Source organism: Cetorhinus maximus, chromosome 12 (assembly GCF_964194155.1).
Source record: "Cetorhinus maximus chromosome 12, sCetMax3.hap1.1, whole genome shotgun sequence".
Taxonomy (NCBI): Eukaryota; Metazoa; Chordata; class Chondrichthyes; order Lamniformes; family Cetorhinidae; genus Cetorhinus; species Cetorhinus maximus.
In genome coordinates this window covers 67,953,959-67,979,391 of record NC_135890.1, presented here as the reverse complement: position 1 = coordinate 67,979,391, position 25,433 = coordinate 67,953,959, and the positions used below count along the sequence as shown (strand labels likewise).

Sequence of the window (25,433 nt, the reverse complement as noted above, 5' to 3'; positions counted from 1 at the left end):
GTAGTCCGTTGAATGGAAAACTTTTGACATAGCCTGTCAATTGTAGGAGAAGATGTCGGCAACTTCACTTCGTATATGTCCATCATTTTGAGTGAGCATCAACGATTAGTAGAAACATTGAAGGTAACTTTTGCACTTGCTGACACTGCATACAAATTCTCTAAGTTTTCCATTTCTCCATCCATCCCAGGTCACCATAGATAGCTGTGTGCTATGGCCTTCATTTGGGGTATTCCTGGATATGCGCTGTGAAGTTCAGACAACAATGGCCTTCGTTCTTTTGGAGGAACAATCACTCGTGCTCCCCGCAATAAGATACCTTCCTGGCTGGTTATTTTGTATCTTCTGTGAAAATACGGCTTCATTTTGTCAGATTCCTGTTCTTGTGACCAACCATGAAGAACTTGTTCTCATACTTTGGATAAGACTGGGTCTCGACTTGTCTAATCTTTAATCTATCTAGCACATATCGATGATGAATCCAGGAAGTTCAATAATAAAATGAATTCTTGAGGAATTGAAACATCCTCAGCATTTACTTGCATGGGAAAATGACTAAGTGCATCAGCGTTTGCAATTTGACTTCCGGGTCAATGAGTGAAAGTGTATTCTTACACTGCCAAGATCAATGCCTGTCTTTATATTCTTGCTGAGGCTATAGCCTGGTCTTCGTTGAACAATCCCAACAAGGTCTTGTGGTCCGATATGATAGTAAAACGACAACCGTGTACATACTGGTGGAATTTCTTAACAGCAAAGATGATTGTCAAGTCTTTTTCTATCTGTGAGTATCCCTTTTCTGCTGTATTGAGTGTTCTCGATACATATCCTATAGGCTGTTCTGATCCATCATCCATTTGATGGGAAAGCACTGCTCCCACTCCCTAGGGAGATGTGTCACATGTCAACACCAACTCTTTCTTCGGGTCAAAATGTACTAAAAGGGTAGATGATTGCAACAAAAAACTACTGCGGATGCTGGAAATCCAAAACAAAAACAGAATTACCTGGAAAAACTCAGCAGGTCTGGCAGCATCGGCGGAGAAGTCCTCATGAGGACTCGAAACGTCAACTCTTTTCTTCTCCGCCGATGCTGCCAGACCTGCTGAGTTTTTCCAGGTAATTCTGTTTTTGTTTTAGATGATTGCAACAACTGCTTCACTTGTGAAAGCTTTTTCCTGTGGTGTTTGCCAAGACCATCATTGGTTTTTCCTGTGCAAGTAATACATGGGTGCCAGTTCGGTCGACAAATTAAGCAAGAAGCGTCCATAATAATTGATCATCCCCAAGAATGATTTGAGTTCAGATGTATTCTTTGGTGCTGGTACCTCTCTAATGGCTTTCACTTTCTCTTCAACTGGGTGTAGGCCTTGTGAATCTACCTTGTGACCTAGGTAGGTTACCTCTTTCGCTTGGAATATGCACTTTTCTTTCTTCAAACGCACTCCTACCTGTGAAAAACGTTTTAAAACTTCTTTCAAGTTTACCAAATGTTCCTTTTCAGTGAGTCCTGTCACCAGAATGTCATCTACATAAACTACAACATGGGGCAGTCCCTGCAGTAAACTTTCCATGGTTCTTTGGAATATGGCGCAAGCTGAAGATATGCCAAAAGGTAAAACAGGTGTATTGGTACAACCCTTTGTGTGTATTAAATTGTGACAAACTTCCAGGAGGCCTCTAATTCCAATTGTTGATAAGTACAACTAATATCAAACTTTGTGTAGGCGGTTCCACCTGCCAGTTTAGCATAAAACTGTATTTACACTTCAGACAAGACTACTGACCACAGAGGTAGCCCGCGCTACTCTGCTATTGGACACCAAGATCATGTGATCTTCCATTACAACGTTTGTCTTAACGGTATATTACACATGAGATTACTACACCTACCCCAAAACTGATGACATAAAATTGGACAGCTTCCTACTGGTCAATAAGAATGCAGAATTACGTACAAACATGCAATTGACTGATCCTATTGAAGAGGTTGGAGCAAAATAATTCAGGATTTTTAGCTGGCAAAACTTGGAGGTGATTAAGGAATTCCCTGGAAAAGTGGAAGAGGTGGAATGATCCAAGGATCTGTACTGAGCCTTTTGTATTCTTAATCAGCAACATCAACATCTGGATTCAGAAAGAAAACGTAATTTGGTCAAATTGTAATTGTTGGGTTCCTATGACATGGAAAAGAGACCTAATTCTGTATATTTAAAACTTTATCCTTATTATTTTATTTTAAACTGAACCTTTTCTGCTGAACAAAGAAAAATGACAAGTCATCTGATCACAGGGCTGACCTGTCTGAGAGCTATTCCCCAGAGTTTCAAGGACAGAGGATTTTATTTTAGTTTCTGGAATGTGACACGTTATTATGCATAGAGAGCTACTAACAGACTCACATCACACCTGGAACTATTCAGACCAATTTCAAAGAGAACTAGAAATTTCATTTGCATTTGATAAGCTAACCTTGCTAGCGGAGTCAGTGGGTCTGCTGAGACAATGGCTTCCCAAATGCCAGACCCTCAACATAGATGGCACCCCTTTCAACAACTAATGACCGAGACATTATCAGTTTGAAACCAAAGGACGCTGGATAAACATCCCTTTTGAAGTCATTGTGGAGAAGGAAGGTTTAATATTACATCTCTGATCATACACAGCCAGACGACTGTGTAAACATCAACTGGAAAAACTCCAGCAGCCAGGCTGGGTAAACAGTTTCAACTCCCCAAAGCCTGCTTGATTCTAAAAGTCTCTGATCAACACCTGCCAAATGGTCTAAGCACAGGAAAGCCTATCATGCAGCAGCATAATTCGTTTCAAGGATTTTTGTATCATTTAACTAGCCAGAAACTCATCGGAACAGAATCCTACCACAAAGAAAACGTCCTTTGGACTCTGACTTCAGACTCTGGAACTCAGGTAAACTAATATTCATTTTCCTGTGGTCTTTATACTGTAAAACCCCTTCTCCCTATCCCCCTTTTACTGTGTGAACGTGCGGAATGGGAAGTGGCGAACACTCCTTTTTTCAGGTTTTGAATGTGTAGAATAAACTGACCTTCTGAGTTAATCCTAATTGGAGTTTGAAGTGGATTATTAATAAAATTGGATCACAAGCAATCCGAGGGATTGGGAAAACATGCCACCACCTATTCTTTTAAAAACAAATTCAAAACACATTCTGCTTGAGGGCAGGTGGTCAGAGGAAATCAATCCCTTGCCCGTCAGTAGCACAGTCAATCCTGAATCAAGAAAGTAGTTGAGTCTTGGATGGCACCCAAGGAACTGCAGAAACACCTGAACAAGATTTATAAGTGAGCTGAAGTATGGTAGATGAAATTGAATGTAGCTAAGTGCAAAGTATTCTGCATTGCATTTAAGATGGAAAAAGACACTTAGTGATGCTGATCTGGCTCCAAGAGCAGCAGAAAGAAACCTTAAAAATAGTATATTCAACAGTTTTCACACCAGTTAAACGGCAGCAATGAATGGGGCTGACAATACCGAGTTTTATTCAATGAGTGGCCAACACTTTAACGCAGAGGAGGCAGGAGCCCTACTAAATATTTAAATTGGACCCTATACCACCTGTGGGATCCCAAGACTATTTTCAGGGAGCAATGGGTGGATCAACCTAGGCATTTCACCAAAAAGAGACTTTCAAAAGACTAATAGCACTAATTTTACACTTGAGTGTTCCTCCTAACCTGGATTCCAGAGGTTGACCTAAGCCACAGCTATAGCCCTCAGGCACTTGTCTTCTGTGTACAAGGCAAGGAGAGTCATGAATTCCTAAAATTTGTACTGCAGAACTTGCTTGTCAATATGGCTTCTAGCCCAATCAGGAATGAATTAGTGCTGTGTCCAGTTTAGGGGAGTGAAGTAAGGCAAGTGGATCATGTTTCAGTAGGAGAACATCTAGATAATAATGATCCTAATATAATTAGATTTAAAGTGGTTATGGAAATGGACAAAGAAAAATCAAAGGTTAAAATACCCAACCTGGAAAAGAGACAATTTCAGTGATTTGAAAAGGGATCTAGAACAGCTGGCCTGGAAACAAAACTTGGTCAGGAAACAGCAAATGAGCAATAGTAAGCCTTCTAGATGGAAATAATTAGAGCACAAGCAAAGCATATTGCTTTAAAGGAGGAAAGACGGGCCATCCAAATTTAGAACTGGATGAGAAAGGAAATGGAGGAAAAAATAAAACAGAAAAAGGAAATTTATGACCAATGTCATACACAGAATACAATTGAAAACTAGGCAGAATAGGGAGAGTGAAGGAGGAAATTTAAAAGGGATATAAGGGCAAAGGCAAATTGTAGCAAAGATTAACAGTTAACATAAAAAGGGAATCCAGAAATCTTTTATAAATATATAAAAAAGGATAAAAGGAATGGTGGGACCAATTAGGGACCCAGAAAAATGTTTTTTGTGGAGACAGAAGGCATAAAGAAAACTCACTGAGTGAGTACACTGCATCTGTCTTCACAAAAGAAGAGGGTGGTGTTAATAAAACAGTGGATGACAGATATTGGATATGATAAAATAAATTGAAAGGATTTAAATTAATTAAGTTTGAACCTATATAGTTGGCATCACTCGATGTCACCCAGCCCTGTTAGGATACAATCTTGGTTATTGAGGGAAATGGTGGAGATTGTAGAATCTCTGATTCTTTCCTCGAATACTGGAATGGTGTCAGAAGAGTGAAGGAATGTTAACTTTACAGCCCTGTTCAAAAAGGGGGATTGGAATAAATATGGGAACAACAGGTGATCAATTTAACATCAATAGTAGAAAACTACTGGAGACTGTTGACTTAGACAAAATTAATTCTCACTTGGAGAAAGATGAGTTAGTAAGGGATAGGAGTAGTTTTGATGAAAAGAGAAATTGGTGAGGATTTTCTGTGCCTGCCGCCATCGGGCGTGCTTGGTGGTGTGAGCAGGCAATATGGCGCAATCAGTTTCACGATGGCGTGAAACCAGTTCAATCGTCCACTCAGCCTGTCAATAGTGGGTTGCGTTCCTTGCCATCAGACGTTTGGAACCTCATTGTGATGCATCAGCCTGTAATTATTAGGCCTGCCCACCGGAATCATTCCCCCCGCGCTCCCCCCCGCTGGATCGTCCATCCGCGTCGGCGGAAAAACACGCCGACGTGTTTCACAACAGCACATAAGTTACATGCACTTAGCAGGCTGCATTTCACTTGGAACTTCAATGTTTGTTTGCCTACCTTGCTTCGGTCAGCACTCACAGTCATCAGTGCCAGGCTTCACAGACAGCACCACATCACTTTTAGGTCTCTACCTACCAGATCAGCCATATGCGGGTGGCTGAAGGGCAAGAACTTGCTTGGGGAAGGGGGAGAAGTGGCCTCAGGCAAGGGAAGAGGCTGCAGGACGAGGGCTGTACTGGGGAAAAGAAGGTATCCAGGGTGAGTGGAGCGGCACATGTTGATCTGTGCAAGTGGCCTCAAGATGGTGATGCCTGAGGAGGCAGTCTCCAGAGGAGGTGAGGCCAGATGGACGTGTTAGGGTATGAGTGTGAAAATGGGTGGTGATGTCCCTTGAGCTGGCAGTGAGTGAGATGCCAGCAAATATGTGATGGGCTTGAGCGTGTGAGTTTAGAGTGAATGGGATGGTTGCCATAACCTAGCTGCATGGAGATCATCATTCATCTTCTATCTGCATTGGATGGCCAACCTCTTCTGTGCAGCATTGGCAGTGGTGATCAGTGCCATCACTTACCAAGCCGGAGTGGTAATGTAGCTGTCCCTCCAGCGGCCAGAACAGGGGTAGAGAACATCACAGTGGGTCTCCATGGCATCCAAACAGTGCTTGAGGGCTGCAGTCTTCTTGCCTTTTGGGGCCATGTCTTGTTTGCTGCAGTCCTGGGCTGGAAGCACCAAGCACGGCTGTACTTTAAATGTGGGACCTGGCATGATGAAGCAGTGAGGTGACGGTGTGACAGGCGAATTGGAGCCTGCCCATCATGGAAATAGCGTGTTTCCCGGGAATGTCTGAATAATGTGGTGGGTTTGGGATGATACGGCGAGAAAACATTGTTTTACCTGCCCGCTACTGCACTTAGTGCAAATCTGGGATGATTCCACCCATTGTTTCTAGTGGCAGGAATCAGTAACGAGTGAACTCAGATTTAAGGCGATTGGCAAAAGAACTAGAGGTGTCATGAGGAAAAAGTTTATTTACACCATAAATTGTGGTAGGCTGGAATGTGCTATCTAAAAAAGAGTGGTAGAGGCAAATTCAAGGGTAACATACAAAAGAGAATTGGATAAATCCTTGAAGGAAAAGAAAACAGGGCCATGGGGAAAGAGCAGAGGAGTGGTATTAATTGAATTGAATAGTTTTAACAAAGAGCAGCACAGGCAAGATGGGCAGAATGGCCTCATTCTGTACTGTGTTCTATTCTAGCCCATTGACTGCCTTTCCATGTCCCATCTGGAATTCCACCCCACAACCCCCACAGCACTCCCCAGCATGCATTGCAGACTCATACTGTTGAGTACTTGACCATGGAAACAGTATCATCAGAATTGCTGTAGGGAACTTCATATCCACTGCCCTCAGATAACATACACCTGACAAAGTTTCTACACACTTTTTTTTATTCTTTCACGGGACGTGGGCATCACTGGCTGGGCTAACATTTATTATCCATCCCTAATTGCCCTTGAAAGTGGCTCACCACCATCTTCTCAAGAATCACTGTAGTCCATGTGGTGTAGGTACACCCACATTGCTGTTAGGAAGAGAGTGCCAGGATTTTGATCCAGTGACAGTGAAGGAACAGATGGCGTGTGGCTTGGAGGGGAACTTGCAGGTTGTGGTGTTTCCATGCATCTGCTGCCCTTGTCCCTCCAGGTAGTTGAGGTCGCGGCTTGGAAGGTGCTGTTGAAGGCTTTGGGAAGCCAGAAGGTGACTTACCCCTGACACTCCATTGGCACTAAGTTGAAATGCTCAGAGAGCTGGTGCAGACACGATGGGCCAAATGGCCTCTTTCTACACTATAACAATTCTGTGATTCTGTGATACCCTCTGCAGAATTCCTAGCCTCTAACCTCCTCTTGTAGACACAGTGGTCCAATTCATTTTCTGGTCAGTTTTAACCCCCAGGCTGTTGACAGTGGGGGATTCAGCCATGGTAATGCCATTGAATGTCAAGGGGAGATGGCTAGATTCTCTCTTGTTGGAGATATTCATTGCCTTGTACTTCTGTGGTGCGAATGTTACTTGCCACTTTTCAGCCCGAGCCTGAATGTTGTCCAGGGCTTGCTGCATACGGGCACAGACTGCTTCAGTATCTGAGGAGTCATGAACAGGCTGAACATATGAACAAGGAGCAGGACTAGGTCATTCAGCCCCTCGAGCCCACTCCATCATTTAATAAGATCATGGCTGATCTGATAGTAACTTGAAATCTGTATCCCACCTACTCCCAATAACCTATCACCCCCTTGCTTACCAAGAATCTATCAACCTCTGCCTTAAAAATATTCAAAGGCACCACCTTTTCAGGAAGACAGTTCCAAAGACTCAGGACCCTCTGAGAGAAAAAAATTTCGCCTCATCTCCATTTTAAATGGGCAACCCCTTATTTTTCAACAGTGACCCCTAGTTCTAGATTCTCCCACAAGAGGAAGGATCCTCTCCACATCCACCCTGCCAAGTCTCCTCAGGATCTTATATGTTTCAATCAAGTGGCCTCTTACTCTAAACTCCTGCGGATACAAGTCTAGCCTGTCCAACCTTTCCTCATAAGACAACCCAAGCATTCCAGGTGTTAAGTTTGCTAAACCTTCTCTGAACTGCTTCCAATGCATTTACATCCTTCCTTAAATAAGGTGACCAATACTGTACACAGAACTCCAGATGTGGTCTCACTAGTGCTCTGTATAACTGAAGCATAACTTCCCTACTTTTGTATTCAATTCCCCTCGCAATGAATGATAACACTGCAGGACTTCATCAAGGATCTTTCGACAGCACCCTCCAAACTCACGACCATTACCACCTAGAAGGACAAAGGCAGCAGATAAATGGGAACACCGCCACCTGGAAGTTCCCCTCCAAGTCACTCACCATCCTGACTTGGAAATATTCACTGCTGCTGGGTTAAAATCATGGAACTACCTTCCTAATAGCACTGTGGGTGTACCTACACTACATGGACTACAGCGGTTCAAGAAGGCAGCTCACCACCACCTTCTCAAGGGCAACTAGGGATGAGCAATAAATGTTGGCCCAGCCAGCAAAGCCCAGATCCCATGAATGAATTAAAAAAATTCTATTAGCTTTCCTTATTACCTGCTGTACCTGATTCCCATTAACTCCAGTTTTTCTAGGGCGCCTTGATGCCACACTCGGTCATGTTTTGACCAAGGCTGTAATGAGGACAGGAGCTAAGTGTCTCTGGCAGAACTCAAACTGATCATCAGTGAACAGGTTTTTGCTGAGTGAGTGCCACTTGAAAGCACTGTCGATGACCCCTTCCACCACTTTGCTGATGATCAAGTGCAAACTGATGGGAGGTAACTTGCCAGGTTAGATTTGTCCTGCTGTTTCTGGACAGGACATACCTGGGCAATTTTCTGCATTGCTGGGTAGATGCTGGTGTTGTAGCTGTACTGGAATAGCTTGGCTAGGGGCACAGCCAGTTCTAGAGCACAGGTCTTCAGTACTATTGCCAGAATATTGTCAGTGCCCATAGCCTTTGCAGTATCCAGTGCCTTCAGTCATTTCTTGATATCACGTGGAGTGAATTGAATTGACTGAATGTTGGTAGTTTTAAAACCAATTTTAGTGTGACTTGACCATTTTGTAGTCTGATTCAATACGTTATTTAATATAGTATGCTAACATGGTCAAGAAGCCATTTTGAACTAATCCAGGACACATTTTAAAACTAACCAGTTACTGTCAGGATTGACTGAACAAAGTAGTGAGCCTCAATTGTGAGACAGTTGAAAGATAAGTAACTAATCAATAGATGTATTGATGAAGCCTGAACATTTAACCTGTAACAGAAAGTTTGTAATGTTTTATGATAACAAATTTTAATTTTAAATATACAAATTGTACATTGAGACCGTTTGTTGTAAAATGGTGTTTCTCAAACCAGCCTCGATGGACAAGGTGTGCTAAGTCAAAACCTTCATGACCCTGAGGAGTAACATTAAGATGGGTAAAGAATAAGGCATTATTCAAGTATTTACAAAAATAAGATACTAAACCATTCTGAATAGCCCATTGTATTACTGTAAGGGAATATGTTCACATGTGTTTGAAACCAATAATAAATAAATGGACAGTTAAGTTAACCAATTATTGTTTGGTCATTAGGCTAATTCGATTTAAAGAAAATACGAGTTGAGGGGATAAAAGTCTAGGAGGAAGCCATTTCTGTTAGCATGCTATCCACATACTTGTTAGGCTCCAATGGCTGTTTGGGAATACAGACCGAGACCAACCTGGTCTCAGCTGTTATCCCTTTTATACAACCAAATGGGTACTTAGTTGAACAACCTAATAATTAGCAATTGAACTTCTTTAACTGTTTTCTTCCCTAACAGATTCCCCTTGTCTTAAAAAGAAAGTAACCCTTAAGTTTATATAAATCACAAAAAAAAGTAATAACAATGTACATTTTTCATTCAGTAAATTCACCTTATTCCTCTTCCTTAAAAAGAAATATTAGTTTTTTGTCTTAAAGAAAAAATACGTCTCTCTAACAATGTTTTGGAGCTCGCTCCTCTTTATGTGAAGCAGATAATTGGTAGCTGTTATCAATCCATTTGAACTTGGCAACCTTCTTATTCTCGAGTGTCTGTTTTAAGCTTGCAATGTCAAGTTGCGATCTCTTTTCGTTAACACATTTCGTAAAGTGAACATTTTCCCAAAGTGACTTATTGTCTATAAGACTTTCATTAGGCACCATGCCTGAATACCCTTTCCATTTAAAATTTCTGCCAGCATCTTTGATATAAAGAATGTCATATCTACCACTTCAGCAAGGGTGAGAGTCTCCACTGTCAACGTACTTTTTACAACTTTTTGTATTTTTTTTAGATTCCCATGCCAAAAGGCAACATTTACCTTTCTCTCCCATGAGAAATATTATAAATCCTCCCGCACTCAAAAATCCATCACATAGATTTGCATAAGACACGTCACTAAACACAATTTCATTTTTCTAAGATCACCAAAGATGGGAATTTCAAAACATATTGGCCCAGTTTTAATTTTCTTAATGTTTTGTTTGCCCAGATGATTTCCTCAACCTTAGGATCATTCATTTTAGTGCTGTTAGGGGGAAATAAAGGGATACAGTATGGGGATACAGTAAGAACTTATTGAAGGGAACCAAGCAGGCAAAACCTGTCTGCGTAAGCAGTTAACAGTTAAAGGCCAGGCTGGACAGAGAGAAATCTAAACCTTGCACATTCTCAGGACTTGTGAGTATCAGCAAGGCCATATTGGACGAAGAAGAATGTAAATATGATAGATTGGGTGTTTTGGGAGTCAGACTGGAGCCTTAGGTTGAAAAACAACTAAGATTGAGCCTGTTTACAGCAGGTAGGGAAAGAACAGATGGTCCTAGTTTAGGTAGGAGGGAGGGTCTCTGCCTTGGTGAGAACCAAATAGGGACATACAATGCATGTACTTGTCACCAGACTTGTAAGTTTAATGTAAACCTATATGCTGACAAGATCGAAATCTGGAAACTGTTCTTGTGTGTGACCAATAATGTATAAATATGATGAGCACTTGTAGTTTAGCAGAGTACTGTCTCAAGCTGTATTGAGATGGTGTTCTCCTTGCAATTGCTCGAATAAACAATCGAAACCTGTACCTGAGTCTCCTGTGGTCTGTTCATCAAAGTCACCACATCAGTGCTCAATTCCAGAATGTCAAAACTGATATTCGGTCTTGATTATTTCCCTAGACAATTAAGTTGCCCAATTAGACTTCTGAGCTCCTCTTTTTTGGTTTCAGAAGTCACTATCTTTCTGGGAGGCTCTGCCACGACTAATTGCAATGGGATGGATGTTCTCCAAGCAGGATTGCTGGTGTAAAATGAGGTGTGATCCACTTGGCCTGATTTCCAAGTCAATGTATTTAAATGCACCAGAAACCCGACTTCCAATTTTAAATTCCGTCCTGAGCCCATTAATGACAACCATTTCAAATTCGCCATTACCTCTCCACAAAAAATTGTCTACGTGCATCATAAAAATGCCTGCAAGTTTCCCTCCATGATGTCAATAAAACATTGCTGGGTCTGCTTCCAGCTGAAGCTAGCCAAACTTTAACAAAACTGACCTCGCTGAAAAATACCAAACTCTGGAGGTGTTGTTTAAACTGAACACACATTTATTTAGTAGCTTCCAGAGAGTCCCTTCTGCATTTGGTGCCTCTTTCGGTGGACAGAGAAAAACTTCCCCTTGAAGTTGGTGTCCCTGCAAAAAGGCAGCTTTAATATCAATGGACTTACATTCCCAAGTATTTGTAGCTAACAGAGCCAAAAAGATCTTCAGAATAACTTTTCCTGCTGAAGGTGAATCTACCCTTATATCCCAGTCATTCAGGGCAGAATTTTTCACTTGGCAGGCAGTCTTGGTGGGAACAGGCGGTGGTGGTGCCGATTGTCACCCGCAAATTGCTGCCAATTAAGACCCGTCCAGCAGCGCTCAGTGCTACCTGTGCGGGCAGGGGGAGGAGGGAGAGTTGGGGCCAGCGCTCTTTCGCGCATGTGCACGAAAGAGCCCTTCAATCCCTGAGATACAGAGCTGCTTCAGGGAGATTGAATCTATGTTCCAAAAATAAAATAAAACGTTTAAAAATGTATTTAAACATGTCTCCATATGTGACTTTGTCACATGAGATGGGACATGTTTTTATATTTATGAAATTTAAAAAATTTATTTAATAAAAGCTTTAGGAAACCTCATCCCGCTCGTGGATGAGGTTTCCTAAAAAACGCAAAGGCCGCTTGTGCTTTTCGCCTGCCCACCAACCTTAAGGTTGGATGGGCAGTGTTAACAATCACAATAATTACTTTGTTAATGGCCTTAATAGGCCGTTTACATTTCAGCGGGTGCGCAGCTGACTCCGGTATGGGCCCGCAAAACGAAATATCGCGGGACTGCATGATGACGTCGGGATGCATGCCCAACGCCATCGCATGTCATTTTATGTGTCAGCATATTGGGCCCGCCCCCGCATGCCAACTCAAAAATCCTGCCCCCAATGTTTCTTCAAATCCTTGTGCCACTAGCCTGGCTTTAACTTTATAAGTCCCATCAAGAAACACCTTTTCCGTGCATATCCATCTATGAGCTAGAGTTGGTTGTCTCCTATCTGGCACCTCTGTGTATATTCCAAATTCTTTCCAACTATGTAGTTCTTGCTGTTTGGCCTCCTTTATTAATTTATCATCTAATTTGTTTGAAGCTACTAATACTCCTTGATCACATGGGCTTCTGCTCCTTGTAGCATTACCAGTCTGTGCTATGTTCCTTGATCTTGTTAAGCTACACCCTCAATCCTGCCTTATATCTTGCTCCAGACTGTTACGGCTTGATCTTCCTCTCCTACTTATAAATGTTCTTTCAACTATTCGTGATCTCTTCCTATAGGATATGTGCATTCCCAGACCCACTGTCCGAACTGATACGATGTTTTTGTGCTTTACGTTTTTGTCCTTCATGTTCCCAATCCATAGGCCTAACCTCCTGTCCTTTATCTCGTACATTTAACCAGTTTTTATATTTTCCAGTGGCCTTCCCTGCTCTACCTACAATCGTCACATCCTACCATTGACTGGCCCCTTCTGGCAAGCATGTAACTTTAGTGCCAACTTTTGGCAGTTGTCCTCTGGGACAAATCGCCTCATCTTGTTTGTCCGAATTACTGTCTCCATCTTCAGATACCCTGTCAACCTCAGCAACCTGGTCCTCACAATCATGCAACATACGAGTATGAGAAGTACATGGTTCCTCATCACTTCCTACAACCCTTTCTAGACCCACAAATTTGTAATCCGCACCTACTAACCTTGACGAATGTATTTGAATAGCCTGGTTCCCATGCTGTAAAATTACTGTTTTACCACCTTTCCCTCTAAACTTTCCTGGGCCTTTCAACTTGTTAAGTTCTTCTCTTTTGCAGTATACTATGTCTCTCTGATTAAAAATATAGTTTCCGATGATCGTACATTATGTCTTAAAGCACTTTGATTTTTTCTGAAACTTCGGCTTTAAGGAACAGTCTTCCACTCGCATGTAGTGCATTTAAATGCTCAAAAAAAGATAGAGCTAATCGTAGTTCCCTCCCAAGCTGGAGGATGATCACTCAGGACTGAAGGAATTTTTGGATTTCTACCAAAAACCAACTGATATTGACTATAACCCCAAACCATCTGCAGTGAATTCTTGGCATGGACAGCCCATGCTAGAGCTGATGTTAATTTACAGTTTGGTCTATCCAACAATATTTTACGAAGCATCTCATCTATCATTGTGTGATTCCTTTCACACACTCTGTCACTAAATGGGCTTTCTGCTGCTGTATTCATAACTATTATATTTATGTTTTTGCACATATCCTGAAACTCATCATTAGTGAATTCCCCCACATTATCAGTGAAGCATTTTGCTGGTAGTCCCAATCCAGTCCCTATCCACTTTTCCATTACCTGATCCATAATTATTTTCTTTTTTTTACAGTATATGATTGTCAACTGGCTAAACCTTGCAGCCAAGTCTACGAAATGTAAAATAAAAATGTTCTTTTCTTTATCCCGGACCTTTAAATCCATTGCCACAACTTCATTGAAATTTCTCGCTAAGGGTAGACTCACTATGGGCCGAGACAGTGTTCTTCTGTATTTCATACATATATCACATCTATCGCTTATCTCCTCTATAAGTTGAGTGTACTCTCCATCCATTATTCCTGCATTCCCTAGCAAAATTTTTAATCTTTGCTTAGGAGAATGGGTAAACTGCTGATGCAATTTTAGCAATTAGCTTTCTGTCTTCTGAATTCCTATCTCCTGATGCTAATAACACTTCTTCAACCTCATTAGTAGAAAAGTTAGGTTTCATTAAAGGAATACAATAGCTCAGATTGCGTAAATTGCAAATACAGAGGTTTTCCCAAATACAATGGCCTTGTCATCTCCATGTCTAGCTTCATTTGCGCTTTCTTCATTGATGGCCTGCTCAACAGTAACGGTATTTCGCAAGACACTACATCGGTCCTGATGAAATGATTGACTCCAGCTATTTTAGAGGGAATCACTACTCTTTGTAAAGATTTTAGGATATTATCATCTCCAAATTTGAAACTGGTGGAACTCTCAAATTCCTTAACCTTACTCCAGTCCTTGTCATTTAAGGAGTCCAGGTAGCATTTTAACCAGTCTATTCCACACACAGTAGACGTGCATCCGCTATCTAGCACCGCACAATTGAAGGACTCTGCAACCAAGACATTCATCACCAGGCTGAAACTTCTTGTAACTAATACAATGCCCTCTTTTTGGTCAATATCTCCATCTTCTTCTTCCGAATCGTCTGTCTCATGTTTCATTTTGAATACCTTATTATCTAAAATAGTTCATTGCATAATGGTATTTTGAATCACATCTGAAACACCGATTGACCACACCTTGGGCATCTCTGGGGTTCATTCTTATGTTGCAATTCCCTAATTCTTTTCTCCTGCCATAATTGTCAAAGGTGTTTCTTTCCTCGTTGTTTCTAGTTACAAATCTTTTGTACTGATGCCTGCGTCCTGTTTCTAGACGAGTTCGCCATTCCGTTAACATTGTATCCTCCATTTTCTGTCTTACCGCCAAATGACTCATTTGTGCTATGAATGCTGCCAGAAAGGAATGTTTTAAAAGGAATTTGTTTTAAGAGCTGACATCTGTTCTAGCAGTGTGTGTCTTTCTGAAAATCTAACTCCCGTCAGAACTAGAAGTTTGTTCATTCTTCAATTGCTTATATGGTTGACGCTCAGAAAACATCAGTGGGTAATCATACCCCAACTCTCTACATTTTGATTGAGCCATTTTTGAATGACTCAAAAACACCCTCTCATAAGGTTAACTCCAAATACAGTGTTTTGTCCAAAGAAAGCTTAGTTCCCAATCTTCTTACTTACAAGCAGAAATCATCCTCTGCTACCATCGTTAATCCCCAATGGCAGTTTGGCAATACAGACTGGGACCTTCAGATAGCATTTTATTTCTGGTCTGTAAAACGCTCTACAGAGCCAACTAGCCTCAGCTGTTATCCCTTTTATACAACCAAATGGTACTTAGTTAAACAACATAATAATTAGCAATTGAACTTCTTTAACTGTTTCCTTCCCTAACAATATTGAGTGCCCTAGACAGAATTCTGAAAGACCTACTGTCCACGATGGACCAGAGGCCTTTAGGTTGATCAACCAAGGAAGCCGTGAGAAGTCTGTTTAGTTGTTAAGTTAAGTTTTGTCCTTTTATCGTTAATTGAAACTTTGTCTCTATCTTTTTAACTTGTTACCTTTCTACCTTTTAATTGCTAATAGATTTTTTGAATTTACCATCTGAAGTGTTCAGTCTTGCCTGATGGTTGAGTCTAATGCGAACTAAATGATTTATCAGAAAATTTACAATTGGGAATTTAGTGATTAGTTGAAACATTAGGTCAAATGAGTTGTATCCCATAGTTTATCGTAACATGAAGACTGGCATCTGTGATGCTGGGAACCTCAGGAGACAGCCGAGCTGGATAATCCACTTGGCACTTCTGGATGAAGATTGTTGCAAATGCTACAGCCTCGACTTTTGGACTGATGTGTTGGTTGCATCTCATTACATAAATATTCCTTTCATGATCTGATCTGGGGAACACAAGACAGGGGAAGCAGAATACAATCACCAGGGAAAAAAATGAAGTCAACGCACCAGACAATTCCAGGGAGTCCTCTGGGCAGGACTGGTTGCACATTGGAAGTTTGAACAGGTCCTAAATGAATAACCTGACTGTACAGCCACAGGAGAGTTGTCATGGTTCAGATCTTCCGTACCCTGGAGGTACCCTGGGAGATGCACTGGGGGACCCCTCAGATTTCCCCAAACAAGGACTGCACAGGAATTGCCCGGGAAGCTTCAATTTCCATTGGGCAATAACCCTGCATCTGGAACCCCTGAAATTTAATGTTAGAGACTTTGGATGGTTTCGACTCGCATAGAAGAATAGTTACCTGGTGTCAGGGTCCGGGATGTCACTGAACGGCTGCAGGGCATTCTGAAGTGGGAGGATGATAAGGCAGAGGTCAGGGTACATGTTGGTACCAATGACATAGGTAGAAAGAGGGATGAGGTCTTGCATCAAGAATTCAGGGAGTTAGGCAGTAGACTGAAAAGCAGGACATCTCGGGTTGTAATCTCTGGATTACTCCCAGTGCCGCGTGCTAGCGAGCTCAGAAATAGGAGGATAGTGCAGATTAGTACGTGGCTTAAGAGTTGGTGCAGGAGGGAGGGTTTTAGATTCCTGGATCACTGGGACCGTTTTTGGGGAAGGTGGAACCTGTACTAGCGAGACGGTCTACATCTGAACCAGAGCGGGACTAACATCCTTGCAGGCGGGTTTGTTAGTGCTGTGGGGAGGAGTTTAAACTAATTCGGCAGGGGGAGGGGACACAGAATGTTAGCAGAATAGGGACACATCATAATACAGTAAAACAATCAAGTCAGAGGGAGTACAGCTGCAATAAGCTTCAAGGGTGTGAGGCAAGGCTGGATGGCCTCTACTTTAATGCCAGGAGTATTACAGGTAAAACGGATGAGTTAAGGGTGAGGATTGACACGTGGAATTGTGATATAGTTGCCATCACAGAGACGTGGTTGAGGGAGGGGCAGGATTAGCAGCTCAACATTCCGGGACATAGAATCTTCAGGTGAGACAGGGGAGGGGGTAAAAGAGGAGGAGGCTTTGCATTATTAGTTAAGGAGTCAGTTACTATAGTAAGGAGAGATGATATCTTGGAGGGGGCATCAAATGAAGCTTTGTGGGTAGAGCTTAGGAATAAAAAAGGGGCAGCCACATTGTTACGTGTTTATTATAAACCCCCAGATAGTCAGCAAGAAATTGAGGAGCAAATATGTGCACAATTTGTGGAGGTGTGTAAAAACAATAACAATAGGGTAATTATGTTAGGTGATTTCAACATTAATTGGGATAGACATACTGTTAAGGGCTTGGATGGAGTAGATTTCTTGAAATGTGTACAGGAGAACTTTTTAGGTCAATACGTAGAGGGTCCAACAAGGGACGGTGCATTGCTGGACCTAATTCTGGGGAATGAAGCCGGACAGGTGGCTGAGGTGGTGGTGGGGGAGCATTTTAATGATAGCAACCACAACATGGTACAGTTTATTTTTGTTATGGACAAAGAAATCGACAAGTTGCAAAAAAATGTTTTGGATTAGGGGAGAGCGGATTTTAGTAAAATAAGGCAGGATCTGGCCAAGGTAGACTGGGAACAGCTACTTGTGGGGAAATCTACAGAGGAACAGTGGGGGGTGTTCAAAAAGGAAATGGGGAGGGTACAGGCTCAACATGTTCCCTCTAGGGTGATAGGAAGGAGTAACAAGCCCAGAGAACCATGGATGACCAGAGATATTCAGGATACGATGAGAAGTAAAAGAGAGGGTTTTAGCAGGTATAAGGGAAGCAAATCAGCAGAGGCATTAGTGGAGTACAGAAAGTGCAGGGTGGAGCTTAAGAAAGCAATTAGGAGAGCAAAGAGGGGATATGAGAAAGCTCTGGCTGGTAAAAGTAGGGAAAATCCCAAGATATTCAATAAGTTTTTTAAATGGGAAGAGGATAACCAGGGAAAGAGTAGGGCCCATAAGGGACCAAGGGGGCAATCTATGGGTGGAGGCAGAGGACATCGGTCGAGTGTTGAACGAATACTTTATATCCGTCTTCACCCAAGAGAATGAGGATGAAGGTATGGAACTCGGGGAGAGAGACTGCGAGGTTCTTGAGCAAATTGATATAGGGAGTGACAAGGTATTGGAGGTGTTGGCAGGCTTAAAACTGGCAAATCTCCAGGTCCAAATGATTTGTGTCCCAGACTGCTGAGGGAGGCAAGGGAGGAGATCGCAGTGGCTCTGACCCAAATTTTTAATTCCTCTCTGGCCAGAGCACTGGAGAAAAGCTAATGTGGTTCCGCTGTTTAAGAAGGGTTGTAGAGGTAAGCCAGGGAACTACAGACCTGTGAATCTCACGTCAGCGGTAGGGAAACTATTGGAGAAAATGCTGAAGGAGAGAATCTATCTCCACTTGGAGAGGCAAGGTTTGATCAGGGGTAGTCAGCATGGCTTTGTCAGAGGGAGGTCATACCTAACAAATTTGATTGAATTTTTTGAGGAGGTGACCAAGTGTGTAGATGAGGGTAGTGCAGCTGATGTAGATAATACAGATTTCAGCAAAGCCTTTGACAAGGTCCCACATGGGAGACTTATAAAATAGGCAAATGCACATGGGATACAAGGTAATTTGATAAGGTGGATTCAAAATTGGCTTAGTTGTAGGAAACAGAGGGTGATGACAGAAGGTTGCTTTAGTGACTGGAAGCCAGTGTCCAGTGGCGTACCACAGGGATCTGTGCTGGGTCCCCTATTATTCATCATTTATATAAACGACATAGAAGACTATGTGGGGGGTAGGATTAGTAAATTTGCGGATGACACAAAAATTGGCCGGGTGGTTAACAGTGAGGTTGAGTGCCTTGAGCTATAGGAAGATATAGACGGGATGGTCAAATGGGCATATAAATGGCAGATGGAATTTAACCCTGAAAAGTGTGAGGTGATACACTTTGGAAGGAGTAATTTGACAAGGAAGTATTCAATGAATGGCATGACACTAGGAAGTTCTGAGGAATAAAGGAACCTGGGCGTGTGTGTCCATAGATCTCTGAAGGCAGAGGGGCATGTTAGTGGGGTGGTGAAAAAGGCATATGGGACACTTGCCTTTATCAATCGAGGCATAGATTATAAAAGTAGGGAGGTCATGTTGGAGTTGTATAGAACCTTGGTGAGGCCACAGCTGGAGTACTGTGTGCAGTTCTGGTCGTCACATTATAGGAAGGATGTGATTGCACTGGAGGGGGTACAGAGGAGATTCACCAGGATGTTGCCTGGGATGAAACATTTAAGTTATGAAGAGAGGTTGGATAGACTTGGGTTGTTTTCGTTGGAGCAGAGAAGACTGAGGGGCGACCTGATCGAGGTGTACAAGATTATGAGGTGGCATGGACTGGGTGGTTAGGGAGCAGCTGTTCCCCTTAGTTGAAAGGTCAGTCATGAGGGAACACAAGTTCAAGGTGAGGGGCAGGAGGTTTAGGGGGGATGTGAGGAAAAATCTTTTTTACCCAGAGGGTGGTGATGGTCTGGAATGCACTGCCTGGGAGGGTGGTGAAGGCGGGTTGCCTCACATCTTTTAAAAAGTACCTGGATGAGCACTTGGCACGTTATAACATTCAAGGCTATGGGCCAAGTGCTGGTAAATGGGATTAGGTAGGTAGGTCAGGTGTTTCTCACGTGTCGATGCAGACTCGATGGGCCGAAGAGCCTCTCCTGCACTGTGTGATTCTGTGATTCTGTTACCCAGGGTAAATTAGGAGGATTAAAACCAGTTCAAACTCCTGGATAACTATACTATTGACCCTCACCGGACCCCTGACTACCACCCCGACCTCCCAGCTGCACCCACCCCCGATACAACCCCTTGACCCCCTTATTACTCCCATCCCCCGACCAACAGACTACCGCTCACCCCCGATCCCCAGCTAACCACTCAAACACAACCCCTACCTCAGCTCCCCTCGCCCACCCGACTAACTGTTGCCCCCGACCCACACCTGACCATCTGACCACACTACCCATCCCTGACTACCATCCTGACCCACCACATTCCCCGACCCCACCCACACCCTGACCCATCCTAATCCTTCAACCACTTACATTTCACACTTACTTAGCTTGTCGAAGTGGCTGGGACCTTTAAACTTATGGGTTAACGGCAGCTAATGCCATAAAAGGGGGCGTGGCTTCATTTCCCCTGGTGGTCCTGCACTGCACTGCACTGAAGGCCTCCAGTAGCAACTGTGCTCCACATCTCTCAGCAGGCCCGGGTCGTAAGTCTGGGTGAGAAATGTGCAGCTCCAGACTAAAGTAGGAAAATAGGATGGGAGTGGTAATCCAGTGGTGATTGCCACTCCACGGAAGATTCAGCCCCATATTTAAAGTGGGAACTGCGGGGAAGCAAACAGCACCTCGTTTCATGTTCTCAGTTGCTGTTACCAACAGTGCTAGACAGAATTCCACTGCTGTGATATCTCACCCTTCAGGATGTTCAGTATCAATCCAAGCACAAGCCCACTGGAGGGAGCGCTGGGCACGAACAATGTGTCGTCTCCAACTGATATGTTTAGCACATCTTCAGATAATTGAGGTGTGTAGTTTTTCAGGTCCTGAAGAGTTATAATCCCACCTATAGAGGGAAAAGGAATGAAATGCAATTATGCCAAATAAATGTTTCAAACAAACATGAGAGTGAATGTGAACTTATTGTTACAACAGCAGCCAATCCTACTCTCCAGCACACAGTTCAACAAGAACAGCGTACAATATGACAGAACTGAAAACCCTTCATATGCATGCCTGAGGAAGGTTATAATAGCCTATTCAAAAAAACTATTCTTAGGATGTAAACATCGCTAGAATTTATTGCCCATCTCTCATTGTCTTGACAAGACGTTGGCAGATCTTCTTGAGTTGCTGCAGTCTCTGTGTTGAAGTTGATCACAGTGCTGTGAGCTAGGAAGTTCAGGATTTTGACCCAGCAATCAAAGAATATGTCCAATTTAGTATTGTGAAGATGGATGTTATTTTTTTAAAATATTTTTTGGGAATATGGTGGTATTCTGTAAAGAAGGATGTGTGTGTGTGTCCATGATTAATTAAACTGGGGAGAGGGTTAGTAAAGATAGTTTGTCTGTTTTGAGAGGTGAAAGGTAAAGGTGTTAGGTTCAAGTATTTGTAATAAGAGGCTTTGGGTAAAATTTACATTACGAGTTAAGTAGGGATTTGACTTTTCAGCTGTTGAATTTCAAAGGGGAGTTTAGAAGTGACAGGGACTTTTCAACTTACAAAGGTTTCATAAGTAAACAAGGAAAGGTTATTAAATTTTATTTGACCCAAAAGTGGAGGAAATAGGAAAACATGAAAGATTTTTGTATTTAGAAAAGTTGAGTTCAAAGAGGTGTTTAAAGACAATAGAATCTAAGATGAAAGGGCAAAAAGATATTTAAGGAAAGATGTTTAGTTGAGTTTTGGTGTAACTGTGTGAGGGAGATGCCCTGAGGCCAGATCTATGCTGGGGAATGGTGTGAAAGTTGTGAATTTAAAGCAGCCATCGAGTTTTCAAGCCAGGGAAGTCTTCGTTTTCAGAAAGCAGTCTGGTTCTGAACTTTTCTTTTAGATTTCCACAGCGGAGTGGAAGAGACTGAGATGTCGTGTGGTATATCTGTACTAAAATGACAGCAGTTTTTGCCTTCGGTGATATTACTGGGTTTTTATTGGTGAGAATCTATAAGAGAGCTGGCTGTTGCCAAGTTGTTTTCTGTGTGTTCTGACCAAGTGAGTTTTTTGGGGGTTGGGTTGGGGGTGGGGGGGGAGGGGGGGGTGGGGGGTGTGGTGGTGGATGTTTTGTGAGACTGTTTTAATTGTGTAACTTTAATCTTGCGTGCTTAAGATTTTTTTCATCTTGTTAATAAATCTTTTAATTTTAAAATTCTAAAAGTGTTACTGGGATTCTATGCTTCTGGGATCAGTAGTTTTTCCTCTCATCTTCAAAATACAAAAAAAATGGTTATGGTCAGTAAGACAAATTTCCCTCTGGGATTTGGCTTTCTCAGCGAATAACATCGGCTGTGGTCGTAAAAATATGGGGTGGAATTTTACAACAGTGGGATTTTACATTCCCTCCAAAGTCAATGGAGTTTAGAATGGCTCGCCGCATTTTACAGCCCAGTCCCCGCTACAACGGGGCTGTCAAATTCCGGCCATGGCATGTGACTTGGAAGGGAAACTTGGAGGTGATGGTGTTCCTTTGTACCTGCTGCTGTTGTCGTTCTAAGTGGTGGGAATCTTCTGGTGGCAGCCAGCCAGGTGTCTCAATGTAATTACTGAAAACTTCAAAATTTGGTTTCCATGTGAGAATTATTAAGGGACAATAGATCTCAATTCAAACTAATGATACTCATCAAAATTGGAGAAAAGTTCAGGATGAGAAAAAGACATCCAGCCCAGTGAATCTCATTGTTCTAACGCCACAGGTTCTTTAGTATCCAACAGTTTTTTGAATGTCCCTAATATCTCTATTAATCCAGTTGCCAGTTTGTTTCCAACATCGATTACTCTCCATAACTTCTTCCTAACAAGTGTGTTGATTACTTACCGCTAGTTTTAATCAATACTATCTTCTCGTATATTCCTGAATTACTGTGAAATAGTAACCTGTGTTTACACCATTTCCCTCAAGACTATAGACCTTGAGTTTCTTCAGCTTTCCTCATAACTCATCCCTTAATACCTGTGATCAGTTATCATTGCTGTTATCAGTGCAAAGATAGAATAGGCTAATTCTGTGATCTATCTGACAATCATACAGAAAAGATTGTGGTAATAGCAAAAGTCTATGCCCATCTTTTCTGAAACTCCATATTTGAATCTCTCAAGGGGTTAATTTTAAGTTGGATGCTATGTCATATCAGAGTTTTGTACTGGGAATATGGTACTGATTTCTGACCAGACCGCTGAAGTGCTTTGGGATGTTTTTATTATGTTCATTAAACCAGAGAAGCACTATATAAACGCAAATTCTTTCTTTAAATGTGCTGAGCAAATGCAAGTTGTTGCTGTTGTATTTTCCAGAATGTTACGCTGAGTGATATCAAATATTGGACTGTTATCCTAACCTCAATATGGTTATCTCATAGTTTCCTCTTTTCCAAATTTCTTTAATTTTCTTTCTCATAATTTAGCTAAATCTCAGTCATTTTTGGTCTGAATTTTTGTGTTCTGACCTGCTGGCAGTACATGGGAATCCTGGAAGTTTCAGAGATACGCTCACAGTGGTTTTTTAGCCCAGCCACTTCATTAGCATCTGACTTCCAATAAATAAATTTCCCAATAAATTAGTGTGAAGCCACTGAAATGACAAACTGCATCAGTCTATTTCAGCTCAACTACTATATAAAGGGCCCTGCTAGGATGAGACATGAAACATAGTGCAGACGTTAAAACAGAGCAACGGGCTTAAAGCGTTGCAAGGCAGCACCACACTTCACAGATATCTCCCCAAGGAGGATTCTGTGGACTCTAAGTACCCACAGAGAAATTGAGTTCCCAGCCGACTGCCTCAGAGAACAAGAAGGCATGGTTAGAAGTCACTGAGCAAGCCTGACTGTGGTACCACGTTCCTGGATACAGTGCTGGAAAGTGTTTGATGATCTAATCATTGCAGGAAAGGTGGGTGGCCTGACACATTCACATGCATCCTGATGTACATCTAACCCAACCCTTCAGTCTGCTTCCCAAGCTTGCTCCCACTTATTACTCCTTATATCAATTCACCTGGCAGATGCACCCAGCCTTCTCTGGCTAGACACCTCCTCAAACTCATCTGTAATGTCACACCTATCAAGGGGGAAGCCCAGTGTAATTGCTATGTCCTTTAGGACTCGGCCAGCTTAGTCTGTACAGTTGCTACCTAGCCACTCTTGGTGATGGACATTGAAGTCCCCCACCCAGAGTGCATCATAACTCACAGATAATGTCCAAGACACCACCATCACCATCTCTGGGTATGTCCTGTCTTACCAGCAGGACAGACCCAGCAGAGGTGGCGGCACAGTGGCATACAGTCGGGAGGGAGTTGCTCTGGGAGTGTACAACATCGACTCCGGACCCCATGAAGTCACATGGCATCAGGTCAAACATGGGCAAGGAAACTTCCTGCTGATTATCAGGTACCATCTCCCCATAGCTGATGAGTCAGTACTCCTCCATGTTGAACACCGCTTGGAGGAAACATTGAGAGTGGCAAAGAATGTACTCCTGAGGTCCCCAGTGTTAGAGATGCCTGTCTTCAGGCAATTCAATTCACTCTATGTGATATCAACAAATGGCTGAGCACATTGGAGATAGCAAAGGCAACATCTGGTCTTTAATGCTGAAGACTTCTGGCACATCCCTAACTAAGATGTTCCAGTGCAGTTACAACAGTGGCATCTAGCCAACAATGTGGAAAATTGCCTAGGTATGTCCTGTCCACAAAAAGCAAGATAAATCCAATCCTGCTAATTACTGCCCCATCAATATACACTCAATCATCAGTAATGTGATGTGGGTGGGGAAGGGGAGGTGGGCATCATCGACAGTGCCATCAAGTGGCACTTACTCAGGAATAACCTGCTCACTGATGCTCAAGTTGCATTCTGCCAGGACCACTCAGCTCCAGACCTCATTACAGCCTTGGTCCAAACATGGACAAAAGAGCTGAATTCAAGAAGTGAGGCAAAATTGACTGATCTTGATTGACATCAATGCAGCATTTGACCAAGTGTGGCATCAAGGAGCCCTAGTTAAATTGAAATCAATGAGAATCAAAGGGAAAACTCTCCATTGGTTGAATTCACACCCAGCAGAAAGGACAATGGTTGTGGTTGTTGGAGGCCAATCATCTCAGCCCCAGGACATCATTGTTGGAGACCATCAGGGTAGTGCCCATGGTTTCATCAATTACCTTCCTTCCATCATAAAGTCAGATGATTGCAGCATTCAGTCCCATTCGTGACTTCTCACATAATGAAGCATTCTCTGCCCACATGCAACAAAACCTGAACAATATTTAGGCTTATACTGATAAGTGGTAAGTAACATACATGCCACACAAATGCCATGCAATGACCATCTCTCTTCAACATTCAATGGCATCGCTATCACTAAAGCCCCCACCATCAACATCCTGCAGGTGACCATTGATCAGAAACTGAACTGGACCAACCACATAAATATTGTAGTTACAAGAACAGGTCAGAGGTTGGCAGGTCTGTGGTGAGTAACATACCTCCTGATCCACCAAAGCATGTCCACCATCTACAAGGCACAAGTCAGGAGTCTCATAGAATACTTTCCACTTGCCTAGATGAGTGGAGCTCCAATAACTTACAAGAAGCTTGACACCAGGCAGGATAAAGCAGCCTGCCTTATCAGCACCCCATCCACCAGCTTAAACATTCAGTTCTTCCACCACTGGTGCAG

At 42.6% G+C, this 25,433-nt stretch overlaps 1 protein-coding gene across 4 annotated transcripts in view; it reads right to left on the bottom strand.

Annotated features, from left to right (window-relative positions):
• Nucleotides 1-25,433, bottom strand: part of LOC144687536 (glutathione hydrolase 1 proenzyme-like) — a 163,139-nt gene that overhangs the window by 58,633 nt on the left and 79,073 nt on the right. For all 4 annotated transcript variants that reach the window (XM_078553805.1, XM_078553808.1, XM_078553807.1 and 1 more), the window contains one exon: nucleotides 20,449-20,598. In XM_078553805.1, coding sequence (XP_078409931.1) covers nucleotides 20,449-20,598 — 150 coding nt within the window. The remainder of the gene's footprint in view (nucleotides 1-20,448; nucleotides 20,599-25,433) is intronic.